Source organism: Mustela putorius, unplaced genomic scaffold, assembly GCF_011764305.1.
Source record: "Mustela putorius furo isolate JIRA1106 unplaced genomic scaffold, ASM1176430v1.1 tig00000174_pilon_pilon_pilon, whole genome shotgun sequence".
Classification (NCBI taxonomy): domain Eukaryota; kingdom Metazoa; phylum Chordata; class Mammalia; order Carnivora; family Mustelidae; genus Mustela; species Mustela putorius.
In genome coordinates this window covers 42452383-42472841 of record NW_025421304.1, presented here as the reverse complement: position 1 = coordinate 42472841, position 20459 = coordinate 42452383, and the positions used below count along the sequence as shown (strand labels likewise).

The window sequence follows — 20459 nt, the reverse complement described above, 5'->3', positions numbered from 1 at the left end:
CAGTCGGTCCCGGGGATTTTAAAAGCCTCTCACATGCATTAAGTTCTTACATGCACAAAGATGAAGGCTTTGGTACTGAAACCAGAGACCTCGTGTACTCGAGAATCTTCACAGCTAATCTTGGACAGATTTTCTTTTTAGGAATGAAGGAAAATTCTCCCATTTTTGAGCCATTCTTTTATGTCAATTCTACAAAATTGCATGTAACTTTATAAATATTTTTAAAAGATATAGTTTTGTAAATATTTAATATTCTGCTAATTTGATTTTGAATTGTAAATGTTAAGTATTGTTTTTGAAGTTTTTATGTTTTATTATACTTTGTTAAAAAGGAAAAATTGTACATTTTTAGAATGTTTTTATGAGTAAATTTAATGTACTGAAAATAAAAATTTAAAAAAGTGGTTTCATTTTATTAGGTCTTTATCTCCTAGAGTATGAAGCACATGTCCTTTCAAATAAATCGCCAGATCGGGATCTGCAAGCCCTTTCTGCCTTCTCCACTTGGCAAGAGAGATGGATGGTTTTAAATCCATTCTCTGTCAAGTTTCCCTGGTTTTAGAAGATATCCTTGCTATGACCAGAAACATTAACTCTTGATTTGGGATGTTCCAGCTCGAGGTTCCGTAGGAAGTCAAGATTTGGCACAAACTGATGTGAAGTTTCTCTGGCATGTTTCCAGACACACGATCCACGTGGTATGAACATGCCCGGGCACTTAAAGCTCTGTCCCCTCGCGATTTGGGATGGTGGTGGTCCAGTGAGCGAAAGCTGGCGCAGGACCACGGTGTTCTCATGAGCCCTGCCAGACACCAGAGGGAGAAACCTGGTACCTCCCCCACCCCCCCACCCCCCCCCCCGCCGAGGTCCCCAGCGCCTCTGGTCGGGCCTGGGGCTACCCAGAGGGAAATGTTCTTGCAGCCCCCGTGACGTGCTGTTTGGTCAGGCCAGGCCTCTGAGGATGGGGGCCACGCACACCAGAGCTGCAGACTCGGGGAAGCAGAACACCTCGTCTTGCCCCCACGTGCTCCCACGGACAGCTGAAGTGCCTGCTTAAACTGGGAACGCGTGGAGTTTTCCCAGCGAGTGATGCTGGCCACTCAGCCGACGTCTCTATCTTTCCGCCACAGCGTGGCGGTTTTCAAGTCGCTTATTCCCACGAAACACCCAGGTCCCACAGCCGTCCGCTCACTTTGTGCCACGTCTTTTAGTTCTCAGGAGAATTTACTTATGCCAAGACCGGACCAGCTGGCAGAACCTTGACCAAGGTGAGGAAGGTGCCTGGGACAAAGCAGAGACCTTCAGAGGTGAGTGCCCCTGCCCCTCCCGGCCCCCGCCCGCCCGCACCACCTGGCGTGGGGTAGCACAGAGGGTACACGGGGTTGCACAGATGGTACACGGCGTGGCACGCATCCGACACGGACCCATTAAACTGAGCTTGAAGACAGTTTTTAGCTGTGCCTTTATTCACCTTAGTTCGTTAAAAATGTACTTGGTTCAGAGAGCCTCGTGACCAGCCACTGAAGTGGGGTAGAAGGCACCCCTCCCTGCAAGGTACTTGTGTTTTTAAAAAGCAGGATTTCTTCTAGGAATCTTACTGGTCACACAGCAGTTCCAAGAACGTAAGCTAGAATGATGTGTACAATCTAACCAGACAGGCCGGTGCGGAGTGCACATACTGTGGAAGCACACGTGTTCCAGGGGAGCCACGCGGACAGACGCATGCAGCGGGAAGGTCGGGGGTCGAGTGCGCGCGGGCAGGACTGCGGCTTCCCCCGCTCCGTGAGGAAGTGACGTCCACGGACGGGAGCAGGTGCGCCGCGCACGCCGAGGTACACAAGCTGAGGCGCGACCCGCTGCGGCCCAGTCGGAAGCGGTCCGCGGGCGCCCTGTGCTCCTCCCGGAGACGGGACTCGGGCCCCGCGCAGGCCGCAGGGAGCGCCGGTTATTCCAGCTGAACTCGGACGAGGTCTGCCGCCCGACACTCACTGTCTGAGAAGAACGCTCGGTCTGCTTTTGCTGCTGGTTTCGTCTGACATGCGCCCGGCGGCGGGACGACCCGCGAGGACAACGGAAATACTCTTAACCCGCGGAAACTTAGTAAGAGTCACACACTTAACACGCGGTAATTAATAAGAGTCACACACACACTTAACACAGAACACGGGTCATCTACAGCTTTAGGCCAAAAGGTAGAGGGCGCGCGTCTGGCCGCGAGCGCTTCCGTCCGGCCCGCGGTGGCCGGCACTGGTGGCCGCCACTGTCCTAAGAACGAAACGGACAGAACCGCTGGTCCCCTTACGGACGAGGCGGCGGTCGGACTTCAGAGAGACCCCACAAACCGGGAGAAACGCCGCACCTTCCTTCGCTGGGCGCTCTGAGAAACTAGACCAAAATTTTAAAGGATTCAAGGTTCGTACTAAGCAGTGGCGCTTTTCTCCGTTCCCGTCTGGAAAAGAAAAGGAGTTTGCCGGCGCGGCGAGAACAAGAGCTCGGGCGCGCGCTAGGAGCGGGAGCCCGGGCCGGCGGTCCGCGATCTCCTGCCCCGCTTTCCCTGCTTTTTGCCCACGACCATGGCCCACTGGGTGGGGGTGGGGGTGGGGGAGGCAGGACCACGCGCCCACAGATCCTCTCACAGGTACTTCCCCGTTCAACAGAAACCCTCACAGCACGTCCGCTGGGTCCGTGAGCCTAGTCAACAATGCGCCTCTGAAGGCTTAAGTACAGGCTCCTAATAGGGGAAGAGCATTAAAATAATGTGAAGGTCTGTTTTATTGGCAACTTAGAATGCAAAGTGTTTTATTTTTAAACTTCTAAATTTGAAAACAAAACAGCCTAGGTTAAATAATAGAGTTTTCCAAAGCTGGATGTGCTCACCGAGCTCAGTTTTTCTGCTTGTGGTACAAAACAACTTCCTAAAACTCCTAGGCAGGAACACTACTGTCTGGATGATCTGATCAACCCTCAGTTGCTAATATCCCCCCCCTTTTTTTCCTTGGTAAGGGTTTAAAAAATTTCAAGAACAGATGCATTTTTCTAGTCTTACACAGACGATTTCACTCCAAATGTCTCCTGAGAGGCGTATACCATATACAGGAACCCGTCTTCGTCCTTCTCACTTTCGTACACTTCAGAAATCGGTGTGGACACACTCACCATGCTGTGTCCGTTCACTAACAGGAAGAAGGCCTGATTAGCGTTGAGCTGTAAGCGCCTCCTGTTGTAAGAAGACAACGTGAACAGACACCAGGATGTCAAGTTGCAAAAGGTAAATGTAAAAACATCACATACCCCCTTTGATACAAAAGTACAAAGCTTCTGGAAATGCTGCTTCTGGCAAAATAATGCCTACGCCTACAGACTGACTGTCGGAGCTACAACTTCTCATAAAGCGCAGGACATTTCTAGCATCACGTTGTGACCGGTAGTAGTGGGAATGCTTACATTGTCCTTACTGTGACCCGCGGGCCAGCTTTAGATCAGTATGCTCCCGGAACAGCCCCGACTGTCCAACGAGAGAAAGAGCTCAAACTATAATTTACAAACTCTTTATTACGATTCTACCAAGTCTGCATTGTCTTTTACTAGTTTTGCCATACAAAACTTATCTAGGGGGCGTCTGGGAGGCTCAGGCAGTTACGCCTCTGCCTCTGGCTCAGGTCATGATCCCAGGGTCCTGGGATGGAGCCCGGCATCGGGCTCTCTGCTCAGCCGGGAGCCTGCTTCTCTCTCTTTGCTACGGCTCTGCCTACTTGTGCTCTCTGTCAAATAAATAAAAATCTTGGGGAAAAAAAAAAGCATCTACACTAGATGTGATGATGAAAAAAATCAGAGGGACAGGAGATCCAGCAGATGAGAGAAGAACTCAGACAGGAAGGAAACGTCTTTAGGTTTTATTAAGCTTGCAGAGATGTTCGTGGGAACTGGAGCTCTATCTGTAAGTCACCCAAAGAAACAGGAAAACAGTGTTTAAGTACCTAATGATCTTGATGAGCTCACTCATGTTGACATGGTCGGGAACAAGGAACTTGGTCTTGTCCAGGACAGGAAGCTGCTTCTCCCCCTTGTACCGCTCGATGATCACCTGGACAAGCAGCCGGAGGAGAGATTTTAACATAACCGTTAGCAACCGTGAACAACGAAGAGAGGAGACACTTCTGTGTCGGAGCCGGCACACACCAAGTGGGGTCTGAGACCGAAACAGCACGTGCCAGTTCCCCACAGATCTCCTGCGAAGAGCGATCGTTCACCCCCAACCCTCACGGGGGAGCCTCCAGGGAAGGGAGCAGGGGCTGAAAGGAGCCGCTCCGCGTTCTCGGTTATCTGGAGCCATGAAAACACTGACTGCTCCGAGAAATACAAGCAGATGCCGGAGCCAGCTTGGATCTATGTCAGCTGCGGAGCCACGGTCTCCGAAGCACGAGCAACCGCGATTCCGCAGTCCACCCGCTGCTTTCACAGGAGACGGGTTTCTCCGCCTGATGTGGAAAAAGTCCTGAGTAAATATCTGGTAAGTAGAGACAACGATCAGCTGGTTCTGGAGACAAACTCTGTGCAGAAAGGCTTGAAGATCCTTTCATTTTGACAAAATACTCCTAGTATTTCCTTGATGAGTTTTGAGAGTCAGTCTTGCACGATGCAGGGAACAAAAATACTTCTGCATCAGGAACGGAAACAAACCCGTGAGCTCCTTGCCAGACTTCCTCTCCACAGAGGACAAACAACTTCTACTTCTTAGCCACGATCAACGCTGGCCCCGGGGTGTTGACTGCCCGTGCCTCCTCATGTTACGGAGTACCGGAGACACTTCTCCAGGTGAAGCGACTCTCCAGCTCACCGCAACAATGACAAGTTGAGAGGAGGGAAGTCTTCGCATCCTGTCTCTCTAGGAAAGGGGAAGGTACTCGTCTGCACCTTGTTCCACCCTATGGGGCCCGCAGAAGGTTCTGTACGGCCAGATCAAACCGCGTTCCCTTCCTTAGTAAGACCAAGGGCTGTTATCCATGGGGTGTGTTCAGAACATGGGAGCCGCAGGGGGATTCACTACACGGACTACTTTTGCCTGGGTGTGACCAGCATCAGAGCTCAGAGGCAATACAGAAATCTTACATTACTGGCCCAGGAAGAGCAGAAGCAGAAAGAGAAGAGAATCTCCTGACCTTAGACCGTATTCACTAAAGGAAGACCGGGCAGCAGCCTGAGACAAAGGACAACATGGCCCTGGGCACCTCCTTCCCCTCTCCGGTGTCCCTGACTCTCCAGTGCCGCTGAGCTCCGTGAAAACAATCCCCGGTATAATGACTGGTTGACTTTTCGGTTATTTTTTCTTTTTCCTGAACTTTAATTTGGGAGAGAAGTCATGTTAAGTCCCAAGTAAGGCATCTGGCTAGACCTGAAAAGTGCCTTGTCAAGCGCTACGGACAGGATCGCAGAAGACAAAGCCATCCTCGGGGAGTGGAGACCAGGGTCTGGAGAGCCAGCGAGCTGCCCTGCCTTCTCCGTCTGGCTGTGCTATTCCTAGTAAGGAGTGCCTCTAGAGCTGTTCAGTGGCCAGAAGCACCCATGGAAGTACAAGCCTGTGATTTCTGCAAACCCCTGAACCGCCAGCAGAAAAGAGGGCCACTAATGTTCGCAGAGAATCGCGTTTCAAAAGGAGACTGCAGAAGCAGAACAAATCCTAGCAGACTGCCGGGCTTTTCCAACGGCACCGAAAAGCGAAGACAAACTTAATGAGGAAAACCCCCAGGCCCTATGTTGACCCCAAATATAAGGAAAGACTGAAATTTCTAAGCTGTCCAAGGAAAACAGAGACGTGTCTTACAGCAGAGTTCTACAGCTGGGGAAATGCTGGGCAGACCCATCTTCTCCTCTCGGAGCCCCTTACAGCCCTAAGCCCCGGACCTTCTCTCTTTCCTCAGTTCCATGTGAGAGGACACGTCAGAAAGCCAAACGGGAAAGCTTCTACAGAATTTCTAACAGTGGAGTGTCTTTCTGAGTGGGCTGCGGCATTTCGAGAAGGTAACAACCGTGGACGCAGAACTAGGCTGATCTTTCCAACACTGTGTGGGGTGGGAATCTCTTCCCACCTTACAGATTAGGACGTGGCAGCCCGTTTCAGAATGTCAGTAATGAGCTCAGCATCCCTCAGCAACCCTGAACCTAACTAAGGCCTGAACTCAGCCTCCACCTGAAACCGGAAGCTCCTCTTACCCACTGCTCCCAGACCCGGCGCCTCAGCAGATACCGTTTTGGAGTCTGTCCGCAGAGACTGGGGATAGAGGCGCTGCTGCCTGGGCACAGCAGGAAGCACCTGAGCCACACACACAGGACAAGGAAGAGCACTGTTTCTCCTCCGTCTCTGCAAAGCAGCCAAGCATAGCAGGCCTCTGCGGGGCACCCAGAGCCTGGAATGTTCAGTCCCACTTCAGTCCTGAACGCTGCTTTGCCCACCACAGTCCCCCTCCCTTTAGCAGAGCGGACCGCTTCCTCCCACCGAAGAAACACCAGCAGTGCCAGCCCCTCCACCCCGTTCCCCCAGATGGATGCGTCTGACTTGTGTGTAGCATTCAGGCAGCCGACTCGGACTCGGGAGGACACAGAATGTGAGCAGGTCAAAGAACTGCCTGTTCAGACATCTCCACGCTAGGTCATGAACCGGACACGGGGCGTTCCTTATCTGAGGAGCTCTGTGGAGACCTGTCCCACGGTCACACGCCGCGGCCCTGTCCTGGAGGACTTGAGCAGTGCTGTCCACTGCGAACATTACCAACGACTGAAACGCAGGTGCTGGAGACTACCTACTGGGATTTTGGTAGGATGCTGCTCTCGGATAAGCCGGACGTCTTCTACTCTTTGTTCTGCAACGAAAGGGAAGAGACACAGGCATTATTAAGGGCCAAAGTGTAGCTTCTTTCCTGCATTTTTGCTGGTGGTTTCTGTATCTAAATTCAGCTCCCCCTAGCTATGGCAGAGCAGTAACGACATGTCCCCTCGAACTGAGAGGAACCACACACTGGCACTTCGTTCCTGGCACAAGCTGATATTTAAGGTCAAATGCCATTTCCGTGTAAACCAACATGCGATGACACCGCTCTCGTGGGTGGTAAGACACAAGACCAAGAGTACAGAGCTCCTGGTTTCAGGGGTTTGGGACCCCAAGCTTGCAGCCAAATGTAAACAGCAAATTAACAGCATGGCGTTACCAATCTTTCCTCTCATGGTTCCAACAACCTGTCAATTTTGTGAATTTTCCAAAGTTTAAGTTGGTATAGGAATCTCTGATAAAACATACGCTCTTCAACGTGGTTTTCTCTTACGATTTCCTGCTTTTTAATGATACAGTGCTTACTGGAAAAGAAACTGCCCAGAAGAGATGGGGGGTGGGGAACAATGCTCTGTTTGACTTTTAAATCGTTTTGCTCAGGGTCGCCTGGGTGGCTCAGTCATTTAAGTGCCTGCCTTCCACTCCAGTCACGATCCCAGGACCCTGGGACTGAGTCCCACAGCAGGCTCCTTGCTTAGCGGGGACCTCCTGCTCCCCCTGCTTGTGATCTCTCTCTGATAAATAAAATCTTTAACAACAACAACAACAAAAAAGAGTTTTGCTCAATGCCTGCCGCCTCCAAGAAGTTGTTGTTGTTTTTAAGATTTTATTTATTTATTTGACAGAGATCACAAGTGGGCAGAGAGGCAGGCAGAGAGAGAAAGGAAGCAGAGAGTCCAATGCAGGGGCCCAATCCCAGGACCCTGAGATCATGACCTGAGCCGAAGGCAGAGGCTTAGCGCACTGAGCCACCCAGGTGCCCCCCATCCAAAAAGTCTTAAGCACAAAGTCTGCTGCTGAATACTTTTTTTGAGAGATTATCTCTGTACTCCTCCCCTTAGAATAATCACTTATATGAACGATCAATGTCATGGACTTCCTGAGAAGTCCTGGTGGCTTCAGAAAAAAAGATAATGATCTATATGAATATATGCTACCATTGCCTATTTTTTTGGATCTAAAAAAAATACCACTTAGTATCACGCTTCATAAAAGTGACTGACATAACTCCCATGTTCAAATACAAGCATACAGCTTCTATTTCCATCTGCCCACCCAGCATTTCCAAACTGGCCTCTAAGATAAAATCACCAACAAATCTGCTGTAGAAGAAGACCGCAAACTCAGGCCTATTCGGTACGTGAGAATAGAGATAAATTTAGTTACTGTTAACAGAAAGCTTAGCCTAGTGGTTCACAATGCATAACAGAGAGATCACTAACAAAAAAATACGTACTTGGTCCTGGCAGAGCTTCCAAAACCCTTGGAATTTTCTAAATACCAAGAGTGGTACTGATAAGGGCCGTCTCTTTTTGTTCATGGCAAACCCTAACCAACCATATCGGAGTTTATGTTAAATCCAGTAACTCCTGGAAAGCTCCTAAGGATGGGGGACTGGTTGCCATGGAGAAGGAACAGTGACTTGGGGTTTGACATGTTTAGACCCCCCCCAAACCCCAGGGAGGGGAAAGGGGCACAGAGGAGGAAGGAATACCCGACGGCCAGTGCTTTAACCAGTCCAGCCCACGGGATGAAATCGCCATCAGAAGGATGGAACTCGGGGCTTCGAGGTGCTGGGACAGCGGCACATACCAAAGTGCCCAGGAACAGAAGCTCCAGAGCGCAGGACTCTCTCGAGCCTACCCTCCGCACCTTTCATCAGGCCGTCCGTCGGTGTGCTTTACTGTGCTTTAGTATTCTTCGTAACAAGCGAGTAACCTAGCAAATAAACAATTGTCCTGTGAGCCAGGGCAGCACTCATTAACACGAGGGGGTCACGCAACCTCTGATTGACAGCCTGCTGGTCAGAAGCACCGCACTCAGTGTTTGCCGTGGGGGATGGGGAGGGCGGCACCTGAGGCTATCACCAGGCAGACAGAATCAGAAGGGAGTTACTGTAGGAGTCATCCATTCGATCTCGGGGCTGCGAGTTCCAGCCTCACACTGGGTGTGCAGGGATTACTCAAAAAATAAAATTAAAAAAAATTTTTTTTTTTTTCAATTGTGGAACAGCCAGCTTGATTGCATGACTCTGAAAAACCCCCACTCCAGGGTCCAAAGTGAAGCAGCTGATTAGGAGAATCCGGAGAGTAGAGAAAGCCAGGAGAAGGAGGATTTTTTCCGTGGCGTAATCCTTCAAATCCTTCAGTATTTGTGAGGGTATCACTGATTCCCCTGCAGGGCTCCTCTCAGCTTTGAGACTAGTCCCTAGGTCTGTCCTACCCCCCAAGAAAAGGTGCTATGCCACCTAGACTTCGCTATCAACCCTCTTCACAGCAAAACTCTCCATTCTGTCAAGGACGTTTATTTCAGAGATTAGACGAAATCACAGTTAATTCACTCTAGCACATGAATGATAATTCCTTAATATACCCTGGACTCTGCTTCACACTTAAAAGCTTCTCCTAGGGGCACCTGCGGGGCTCAGTGGGTTAAGCTTCTGCCTTCAGCTCAGGTCATAATCTCGGGGTCCTGGGACGGAGCCCCACATCAGGCTCTCTGCTCAGTGAGTAGCCCGCTCCACCACCCCCCCCCCGCCTGCCTCTCTGCCTACTTGTGTAAATAAAATCTTTAAAAATAAAGAAATAAAAGCTTCTCCTAACTGGGGCGCCTGGGTGGCTCAGTCGGTTAGGCATCCGACTCTTGATTTCCATCCTGGTCACAATTTCAGCATCAGGAGACTGAGCCCCCGTTAGTGTGTGCACTCGGCGCAGAATCTGCTTAAGATTCCCACCCTCTCCCTCCCTCTCTCTCAAATTTAAAAAAAAAAAAAAAGCTTATCCTAATAAATCTAAAAGGTAAGTGGAAACATTCAGACAGAAGGGGGAGTTTCTTTTTAATACAAGGACACAGGTTTGCTTTGGCAAGTGGAAAAGGAAATAAGCAAAACAGGGTTTAGATGTGAGGCTTCAAATCAGAATCTATAATTTCTGTACTGTTATCAAAAGCTTATTCTGATTTATCCCCAAAATATGGCCCAAAAAAGACAAAATCATTATTTTCATTAAAGGTGGAAAAACCCAAGGTATGAAACGAGTTACTTCCTTGAGATAAAATCAAGTAATACCGAAGTCATGGTACGACATCAGGACTGTCCTGAGTATCCTGACCAGCTGCGTGAAAACCCCGTGGTAAGCCCGGAGTAACCGAGCGAGTAAGGTGTGCACCTGTGCCACACTCTTTCGAGCAGACACCTACTTCCAGAGACTGACAGTATATTTAGTGAAAACATTACCAACAACACAAATCAAAGGCTCACAGGAGCAATTCTTTTACTCAAGTTTTGTTGTTGTTTTCTTAATTTATTTGTCTTCTCCAACAGTGTGTCCCTGGCAGCCAGGACCTGCTTCTGATTGTCTCTGCATTTGCCAGGGGCTCAGCCCTGCACACCCAAGGTGGTTAATGAACAAATTAAAGTTGTACAATGGAAATAAACACTCGTCCAAACGTGTGTAAGATACACTTCCTAGACTCCTTTTCTCCTGTCTCTGACAACCCTTGCAAGACTTACAAACCTACGGGAGGAAAGCAGTCCAAGGTGTCTTATTTTTACCAACAGATCATTTGCAAAGCAAAGTCGAGACCCCCCCAGGGCATTCCGAGTAAACTTTATTTCACAGAGTGAATGGAAGCACAACAGATGCTGCCCCACCTGTGTGTAAATCACAGACCTACAGCAAGGAACACGCTGCGGTCCGCGGGGCACTGCCTGTTCTGGCATAACCCTTGCTCTACTGTCCACCTCTCAGAGTAGTCTGAGCTACTTGTTTTATTTTCGTTTTTTGTTTTTTTTAAGATTTTATTTATTGGACAGAGAGATCACAAGAGGCAGGCAGAGAGAGAGGGAAGCAGGCTCCCTGCAGAGCAGAGAGCCCAATGTGGGGCTCGATCCCAGGACCCTGGGATCATGACCCGAGCCTAAGGCAGCGGCTGAACCCACGGAGCCATCCAGGCGCCCCTGAGCTACTTATTTTAGACCAACATATAAACTTCCACCAAGACATGCTGACTTTTTTGATATTCATGGAGAAGCTTAAACCTGCTACCCCTAAACCACAGCAGAGAAGTGTTATTAAGTAAACTGGGGCGATCCAGAAGCTGAAGCACATTACTCCACGTGAGCACACCAAGTCCAGAATTATTTGCTTGAACACAACTCTGGGAGTTCACGAAATTGTTCCACACACCTGCAGACACACACTATGCCTCCGGACTTCGTGTTGGCCATCTCGTGCCCGGGAAATGACGGCCGCCTACGCGAGGCTGGGTGACTGCCCGGCAGAAGTGGACGAGCAGGTCCAGACACCTGCCACTAGATGGCCCTTGATCGTCCCCTCTCTGGGCCCCACCCAGTTCTACAAAAAGGGGCTGTTCTAGATGAGCCCCAAGACCCACTTCAACCCTCTCAATCCCAGTAGAATCAGCAGAGATATATTCGATTCTGGATAAACCTAAACTCATTAGCTTGGAAGAGAGAAAGAACCGCTCAAGCTAAGTGCGGCCGCTCCTAGGTTCTCCTGAAGAGGTTCTCTCCCCAGAATTGATTTCCCTCGTTTATTGGGCTGCACATCAGTGAACATGGTCAGCACGGGAGCACGGAAAGGCAGTACCCATTAAATGATATTTGATCCTCTGCAAAATGACAATGAGATCTTTTTCAAAGGGGGGGGGCACCCCAGTGGCCCCGTCTGCCTTCGCTCAGGCCATGATCTCCGGGTCTGAGGTGAGACGCGCACCGGCTCCCTCTCCCTGCTCTGCTCCCCTGCTTGTGTTCTCTCACCATCAAATGAACAAAAACAATCTTTAAAAAAAAAAAAAAAGTGGGGGAGGAGGAGCCAAGGTGAGCCAAGGGGCAAGCCCACCAAGGTGCAGGTAAGATGAACTCCTGGGAGAAATGGGGGCACCCCTGGTTTGCTCAGGGCCACGGCGTCCCGGTGAATTACAATACGTCCCTCTCACTCTTCTCACTCTTACGATCAACTTCAGATATTCTAGAAAAACCTAAAAGCACTCCAAGCTAAAGGAAAGTATATCCCCGTCTCGAGAACACGAGAACACGCCATCTTTCCCACACAGATGTCCCCAGTTAACGGCTACCTTTTTTCCCCCTAACTTAGTTCCATGCCCAACCTGGGGCCAGAGCTCACAAGCCCAGGTCAGGTCACATGCTCCATCCACTGGGCCAGCCCCGCGCCCCTCGGTGAGCTTTAGGAAGCCAGACCCAAGAGGAAACGGCTTCCGAGGCGGCTCTCAGGGCTGCGCGGACCCAAACAATGCTGAGTTCACAGAGGTCACCGCGGCAGATCAACACAAGGCACACCCCGAGGGGCCGAGGACGGCCGGTAGCTGCCCGCCACAGGGCTACAGCCCAGGGCCCGCTGCGGACGCCCAGCTGCCGCAGACCTCGGGCGAGGGGGGACGGGGCCCCCTGGCTGCGTGCACACCCCGACGGCACAGTGGGCTGGGGCCCGCAGGGCTCCCCTGCGACTGCGACCCCGGCCACTCGGAAGTACTGGGCGAATGTGACTCGGTTGCACCCGAGGCTGGGACGCTCAAGCGCGTCTGAGCCGCAGCCCCCGACGGCGGACCTCCCGCCCCGCTGGAGCGCCCGCCCGAAGCGCGCTCGGGGCAGGCCAGAAAAGCACAGCCCGGCCCTCCCTCCGCGCCCCGCCCGGCCTACCCCGGAGGGTGCAGGGGTGCGGGCGCCGCTCCCGCTCGGGCCAGCAGCGCCCGCACCGCTCTTCTCCAGCAAGGAGCGCTGGCCTGTCAGCCGCCACGTGCGACCACGGCCACTTAGCCGCACGCGGGGCCCTCCCTCCGCAGGACGCGGCGCAGCAAGGCCTGCCGGCCGGCCGCCCCCGCGGGCACCCTTCCCACGACGGCCTGCGCCTCCCGGGAGCCGCGAGCCCCAGGGCCGCGGGGCTGACGCCAGAGCCCAGCAAACAGCCGGGCCACGGCCGCAGGGGCCAAAAAGGTGATTCAGCAGCGCGTCCTGGAGGGGCCTCGGCGGTGACCGGCCGGGGAGGGGGCGGCGGGCCGTCCCGGGTCGGGCCGCGCACTGGCCCCGACCGCCCCCGCCTGGACGGAGCGCCGCGGCCGGCCGGGACACGGCTACCAGGGTCCACGCGCGCAGGCCCCCGGCCCCGACCCGCAGCGGACGGACCGCCGCCCGCACCCAAGACCCCGCCCGGGGAGGAGGGCGAGAGCTCCCCGGGCTCGCCAGCGACACGGCCTCTGTGTTCGGGGGCTCCGTAGACCCCGCCGCGCAGCCCCGGCCCCCGGCCCCGACCCATCCCGGAACCGACAGCCGCCCTCGCCGGAGATCGGCCCGGGGCGGGCTCCCCGGATTCGCCCGCGACCCGGCCGGCGGGGAGCGCCCCCGGCCCGAGAGCTCCGGCCCCCGCCGGCCCCCGGCCCCGGCCCGGAGCGGATGGCCGGCCGCCCTCGCCCCCGGACCCCGCCGCCGGAGGGAGGGGCTCCCACGGTCGGTCCCGCCCAGCCCCCGGGCCCTCGGCCCCCTCAGCGCTCCGCCCGCCCCGACGCCCCCCGCCCGCCGCACCACGCCGCCGGCCGCCGGCCCCCGCCCCGCTCGGGCCCGCCGCTGCCCCCGGCCCGGCCGCCGCCAGCCGCGCCCACCTTGCGTCCCCGACCTCCGCCCCTCCCGGGTCGCCGCCCGCGCAGCCCACGTCCAGCCCCGGCCCCCGCGCAGCCCGCCGCGGCCCCCGCCCCGGCCGTCGCCGACCCCGGCCGACCCGGCTGCCGCCTCCGTCCCCTCGGCCCCCCGCGGCGGCACCCACCGAAGGTGCGGCGCTGCTTGAAGGTCTTCTCCGACGGCATGGCGCGGGCGCGGGGCGGACGCAGTGAGGCGGCGGGTCGCGGGGACTGCGGACGGCTGCGGCGGCGGCGGCGGCGAGAGAAGACCCGACTGAGCGACGGCGACTTCCCTTGTGTGTCTTCAGCCCGCAGCCGCGTCAGGTGACCGGCGCGGCGTCCCGAGGGGCGGGGCCAAGGCCGGCTGCCTCCGCCGCCATGGCGGGCGTGGCGGAAGCGAGGCCGCGCGCATGCGCAGCCAGGCGTCCGCGGTGCGCAGGCGCGCGGGCCGGGGGACCGGCGCCCAGGTCCGGGAGCGCCCGCGGGAGGGTGGGCTGGGGGCTCCCGCCGTCCCCGCGCCGAATTCCCGCGTGGCCCGGCTGCTCTGGCGGACCCCGCGTCCCGCGTGCGCCCGCTCCGTGTGCCGAGGCCGAGAACGCTCAGCCCGAAAGCACGGCCGTGGCGCGCTCCCGCCGCGGGTCCGGGGGCTGCGGGTCTCTCGTCCGCGTGCGCCCCGGTCGCCGTCGAGCGCGTGGGCAGCGGCTCCCGGGCGTCCCCCGCTCACGGCCTCCGGAGCCTGGGGGTCGCGGGCGAGCGCGCGGGGGACCGTGCGGGGCCCTCGGCCGCCGCGCCGCTGTGGGGCCGCCGCCCGGTCCGCAGGCCGCACGCCGGTGTCCGCAGGCGCCCGATCCGCTGGCCGCACGCCGGTGTCCGCAGGCGCCCGGTCCGCAGGCCGCACGCCGGTGTCCGCAGGCCGCCCGGTCCGCAGGCCGCACGCCGGTGTCCGCTGGCGGGTGTCCGCGCGCCCGCACCCGCACCCGCACCCGCACGCGTCCGGAACGTCGTCCTCGGGGCCGGGACAGCGGGGCCGGCATTTCGGCCCCGCGGGGACGCCCCGGCCGGAGCCGCGGGGTCAGCGGCGGCTCGTCCTCCCGCGGCCGACGGCGGTGTCCGCGGGTCCCCTCCGGCCGCGGTCCTCCCCGCGGGGTCGCGTTCGTCACCTCGCACAGCCCCGAGGCGGCCGCGCTGGGCCGCGCTGTCCGGTGCCCGGAGCCGCGGAGGGGCCTGGGTTCTACGGGGCTGTCTGCAATGTTTCGTGTTCCGTCCCTGAAAACTGGAGGAAAAAGTCAGTCCGTGCGTGTTACGCGCCTTCCTTCTGCCCAACGAAGTGGTCAGGGTTGAAGTCTTTTTTTTTTTTTTTTTTTAACTATTTTATTTATTTATTTGACAGATCACAGGTAGGCAGAGAGGCAGGCGGGGGGAAGCAGGCTTCCACCACCCCCCCACCCCCCCGGAGCAGAGAGCCCGATGCGGGGCTCCATCCCAGGTCCCTGAGACCATGACCTGAGCCACCCAGGTGCCCCAGGGTTGGAGTCTTAAAGAGCCCTCGGGGGCCCCTGGGGGGTCAGTTGGTTGGCCAGGGGACTCTTGACGTTGGCTCCTGTCATGATCTCCTGGTCGTGAGATCCGTGTCAGGCTCCCCCGGGAGCAGGGGGTCTGCTTGAGAGTCTGATTCTCTGTCTGCCCCCACCCCCCTCTTTCTCTAAAATAAATCAATAAAACTTAAAAAAAAAAGAAGAAGAAGAAGAAGAAGAAAAGCATGGACTGTGCTGCTTTCTTTTCTGGAGTTTTGTTGTTGTTTTTACTAAGGATTGACCGATCAGCTGCTTTCTTGGCTTAATGGCTCTTTTGTAAGAAATGGACTTTTCGTTCTCTTGCTGGACAGTTGTTCCAAATGCAAGACGGAAAAAAAAAATCAATTATCTGCATATGGAGTTTGGGGGAAGGGAAGGAGAGTTTCATATTTCCCCAGTCCCTTGGGCATCCAGAAAGCTTTACCAAATTGCCCAAGACCTTGGGTTCACAGCCACAGAGGGATAGATTTCAAGGGCTGTGCTGGTGATTGGAAGGATCACTGTGGCTTTCAAGTACTGACGTCCGCGTTTACAGTGACTGCTAAAGTCATCCCCTAACCTTGAATTCCCGCTTGATCTGACACCCCATCTCCCTGTATGTTTCTCAGAAAATCATCCAAGGCTGGAGGCAGGTAAAGGTGTCTCATACACATAATCTCCATGTAAGAATCGCATATTCATAATATATATATTATATCTCTAAAGTTTATTAACTTACATTAACCTATAGATTAAAAAGTAGCTTAGAAAAATTTCGTGTGCCCTCGGACTGCAGTTTCATAGAAGTCTGATATAGTGAATAATTTTCAGAGTGGTAATATTATTCCTGAATTATTTTAATCTCCTTAATATAAGCATAGTATGATGTATTTTTAAATGAATAACAATACCGTTTCTTAAAATAATCCACATAAAGCAGGAAAGCAAGAACACATCTTTAAATTTATTAAATGTTTTCTCCAGGAATCTCCTGGTGCCTTTAAACTACCAGCATATTATTCTAGAAAGCCGTATGGTGTCAGTTTTTAAGTAACTCGACCCTCTTCCCTTTTCCATAATAGGAAATGACCATAATTGTGGACAAAATAAGGTAACCTGAAAACTGAACGTGCTGCCTCCAGCCTTAGTGACCTACCATGGCTGTAAATCATGATGTCTAGCTATTTCTACGAATCTGTTAAACAGGCACGAAACATTACGCGCGGTGCGGGACATATTATTTTTGCCACACACGACATGGAAGACAAGTCAAACCAAGAAGCTGTTCAGCTCCCCTGGCGGGCCTGGCCTGTCCCACCTCTCTGCCCTCTGATAGGAAGAGATAGTCCAGCCTTGGGGACGTCTGGGCAACTATTGGCCCGCTGTCCTATCAGTCCTGTGTCAGCTGCTCCTTAGAACAAGTACACAAACAAGTATTGCTCAAGAGCGGGGGTGGGGGTGGGGGGGCTATTCTCAGAAAGGATTTGGTCAGGAGGATTGTGAGGCCCACCCCTCGTGGATGGCCGGTCAGAGCAGCGTCTCCGCTGGGTGCTGGGTCCTCGCAGGCCCTGTCCGCAGCGGGGAGAGGCACCTTGGGCAGCCCGTCCTCTCCGGCGAAGCTGGGTCCGATGGACCTTCAGAAACCCGCAGGCAGTCGCAGGCAGGAAAGCCGTCCCCAGTCACCCACACAGCCTGGTACTGTTTCCGAAATGAGCATGAACAGCTGACTTGGCATTGCACAGGTTTTCGTTGCAGCTTAATTCTAAGCAGACCCTCCAGGACTGCTGTCGGTCCAGCTTTTGCCCATGTATGGGACTGTTACGGGAAGCATCTCTGGGGGGTCCCTGGCCCTCTTGTTTGGCCTTTCAGCATTCTCCTTTCCTCCCAATACCTCGGCTGTTTCTTCTGAGCAACGGGTAGGACGTCACTCTTCCCATCTGGGTCGTGAGAACCACAGTGGGTAAAGTTAACAGTTTACTCAGCTCCCGGAAACACTAGTTTCTGGCACTTCCGGGGAACCCACTGAGAAATAGCCTGCCCTGTAATCTGCTCATCTCCTTAGCCACCATCACTTTTCCATAACAAAGAGTTCATTATTATAATCCCATCTAGTGTTAAACGGTCACTTTTATCTAGTTTTTTTCTCCTTTTGCTCTAACCGTTTCGTCCTTAGTGTTGTTAGTATGGGATGTGTTATACATAAGGGACTATAAAAGTGTTCAGGACACACAAAGCTTTCGGGGTTGGGTGTGTAATAATTATCTGCTACCCAAGACCTTTCCCCTTGGGTTCCTTCTTGCCTAGGGGTTACCCGCGCTCCCACAGCTACGTTTCTATCTGGTTAGCACGAATTCAGTCCTTCACATCTTGGACTGGGTTATTGTACACGGCCTTCTGTTAGTCCTGCTCTCAAGGATGTATAGATTCAGATAGGTCTGCCTACCTGTGTAGTTGCATAATCCAAACCATAAACAGAATAGTTTAACCGTTTGGGGCACCTGGGTGGTTCAGTTGGTTAAACATCTGCCTTTAGCTCAGGTTGTGATTGTGATGCCAGAGTCCTGGGGTAGAGAGCCGTGGGTCCAGCTCCCTGCTCACCTGGGGAGCCTGCTTCTCCCTCTCCCTCTGGTCCTCTCCCTGCTTGTGCTTTCGCGCGCATTCTCTCTCTCATGGATAAATAGAATCTTTAAAAAAATAGTTTAATGATTCTTCTGATGAAAATTAACCAGATGGGGCGCCTGGGTGGCTCAGTGGTTAAGCCGCTGCCTTCGGCTCGGGTCGTGATCTCAGGGTCCTGGGATCGAGTCCCGCATCGGGCTCTCTGCTCAGCGGGGAGCCTGCTTCCTCCTCTCTCTCTCTCTGCCTGCCTCTCTGCCTACTTGTGATTTATCTCTGTCAAATAAATAAATAAAATCTTTAAAAAAAAAAAAAAAAAAAAGAAAATTAACCAGATTACTCTGTACAAGGACTCTAAGCTCCTCTGGGAGAAAACTGCCTACTTGGGGGTGGACAGAATTAGAAACCAAACCAATCAAAAATGTAATAGTGGCAAGGATTATCCTTTAGAATGTATAGATCTACGCGGAACACAGCACACAGGCAGGCTCGGCGGGCATGCTGCAAAAGTTTATCACATGAGTTCATGCATTTCTGCTCACTGAAATCCTTCCGAGCTTGGATGATAACACTGTCCCACCAGGCTTCTCTAAATCTGTTTGGTTCATGTTTCTCACTTTTTAGTCTTTTAAGCCAGTTTTTTTTTGTTTGTTTTTGTTTTCACTCAGCATTTAGTAAACACTCCCTGACGGCTTGGTGTGTGTTAGCATATCTATCACGTGACAAGGGAGATATCTAGGGAGATTGGTACAAAAGGCAGCAAGTGTTTACAATAAAACAATGTGAAAAAGAGAACATCCTTCCTAGGAAATGCCATCTGGGGACAAGGAGGAGGAGGGTTGGCTTTCTAGTGGCACAGGGTCAGGAGATGGGTCTTCCTGGTAGAGGAGACGGGACTTGGCTGACGACCTTGAATTATCGGATGGCTTCCCTGAAGAGATGGCTGTGGGGTTAGGCCTGGAGGGCACACTGGGCAATGATGTGTGACGTGATGAGGAGTCAGTGGGGTCATTAAAGACCTTTAAATAAGTAAGTGTCACGAGGAGTCAGCTTTTGGGCCTGTGTTACTACCAGCTTGAGTGCTGTGAAGCCGGTGGGGAGGCCGGACCGAAAAGCGGGCTAGGTGCTGAGAGGTCAGGTAGGTGTTGGCTTTCAACTGTGTGGACCCAAGCGGGTCAACATTCTGTTTTGTCATTTCTTAAAAGATTTTATTTATTTATTTGACAGACAAAGATCACAAGTAGGCAGAGAGGCAGGCTGGGGGGGCCGGGGGAGCAGAGAGCCCCATGTGGGGCTCAATTCCAGGACCTTGGGATCATGACGTGAGCGGAAGACAGAGGCTTTATCACCACTGAGCCACCCAGGTGTCCCAGTTTTGTCATTTTTCTTAGATGTGCTTCCCTGACTACTGGATTTCCTCCCCACCTTGAGATCTCCCTAAGGAGGCGGTCCTGACTACTGAGCAATTTGTGGGAGCTGCAAGGTCATTAATTTCTTATTAGCAAGACCGCCACCCTTGCCCAGAAAACACTGGGCACTGGCCGGGCATTCTAGGCCTCCCTTTAGACTAGGGCAGTCCCTCTGGGCTTCAGGGCCGTGTCCCTCGGGGCTTCAGGGCTGTGCTGGAGAGCGGGTCCCGTACCCACACCCACCGTCGGGGCCTGACTCTCTGGAAACAAGTAGTAAGGACGGGTTCTCGTTGCTGTGAGCTATTTAAGGCAAGCGGCGGTCACGAGACGGCGGTACACAGTCTCTCCGGTTGGGCCGTGCCTTCTGGGACACACGTGCCCTGGGTCGCAGTCAGCAAGGTCACCAGGGCCACCGAAGACCGCTGGCGACGAGGCCGGAGCGCGTGTCTTGGTCCACAGCCCGATTTCCCCCTCATTGCAGCGTGGGTGGAAGCGAGGGCACGTCGGGTCGCAGAGTCCGACGGGCAGACTTCGGGCTTCTCTCCGGCTTCGCCAGGTCCGGAGCGCTGGACAAGCCCGCCCCGCTGCCCTGGACAGGCCCGGGCGCCACCCTGCGTAGTCCTCGCGGCTGCGGTGCTAGCGCTCTCGGGACATCCTCCGGAGGGGTGCCGCGGGTCGGGGGCGAACCTCCAGGGGGTCCTCGGGGACATTCTGGGGAGTCCCGGGGGACCTCGGTGGGGTGCTCAGGCCGTCCTGGGGGTGTTATGGGGGGAGAGCGTCCGGTGGGATCCTCGGGCCGTCGTGGGGGGGCTCTCGGGGGACAACCTCGGGCTCCTCGGGCCGTCGGTCACGCGGGCCGGGCGCACGGCGCCGCGACCCCGGAGCGCAGGGGGAGGGCGTCGGCCGGTTCGCTGCAGGCGGGGCTGTGCTCGGTCGCACACGTCGCCGGTCGGGAGGGGGCTGCCGTCGTGCGAGCTGGAGCCGCCGCCGGTGAGTCTTCCCCGAGCCGCGCCCAGGCGCGCGACCCCGGCCCGAGACCCCAAGGCGTCCGGGGGCGGCTGGGCCGCGGGGAGCGGGCCGGCCGCGCGCGCGGCGGCGGGCGTGGCCGGCGGGGCGCGGGGGCGTGGCCCCGGCTCGTGGGCGGGCCCGGCGCGCCCCGCCCCGCTCGCGGAGGCGGGGCTCGGCTCC

At 54.7% G+C, this 20459-nt stretch overlaps 1 protein-coding gene across 2 annotated transcripts; it reads right to left on the bottom strand.

Annotated features, from left to right (window-relative positions):
• Positions 1-2769: 2769 nt before the first annotated feature.
• MAP1LC3B (microtubule associated protein 1 light chain 3 beta) lies at positions 2770-14050 on the bottom strand. 2 transcript variants are annotated; one of them, XM_045076403.1, is made up of 5 exons: positions 13840-13963; positions 8636-8761; positions 6802-6857; positions 3978-4084; positions 2770-3217 (listed from the first exon to the last, which is right to left on the bottom strand). In XM_045076403.1, exons 2-5 carry the CDS (start codon positions 8700-8702, stop codon positions 3043-3045), a joined length of 405 nt encoding a protein of 134 aa, XP_044932338.1. In that variant the 5' UTR covers positions 8703-8761; positions 13840-13963; the 3' UTR covers positions 2770-3042. The 2 variants fall into 2 exon arrangements, with proteins under 2 accessions (XP_044932338.1, XP_044932339.1); XM_045076404.1 differs by lacking the exon at positions 8636-8761 and having other exon boundaries at positions 13840-14050.
• Between the last annotated feature and the right edge of the window lie 6409 nt (positions 14051-20459).

Coding starts and splice junctions, on each gene's coding strand:
- MAP1LC3B (XM_045076403.1), bottom strand. CDS start 8,702: ATGAAAGGTGCGGAGGGTAGGCTCGAGAGAGTCCTGCGCTCTGGAGCT. Junction 4,085..6,801: donor AGCATCCTACCAAAATCCCA/GTAGGTAGTCTC, acceptor CTGCTTGTCCAG/GTGATCATCGAGCGGTACAA. Junction 3,218..3,977: donor GAGCTCATCAAGATCATTAG/GTACTTAAACAC, acceptor TTCTTACAACAG/GAGGCGCTTACAGCTCAACG.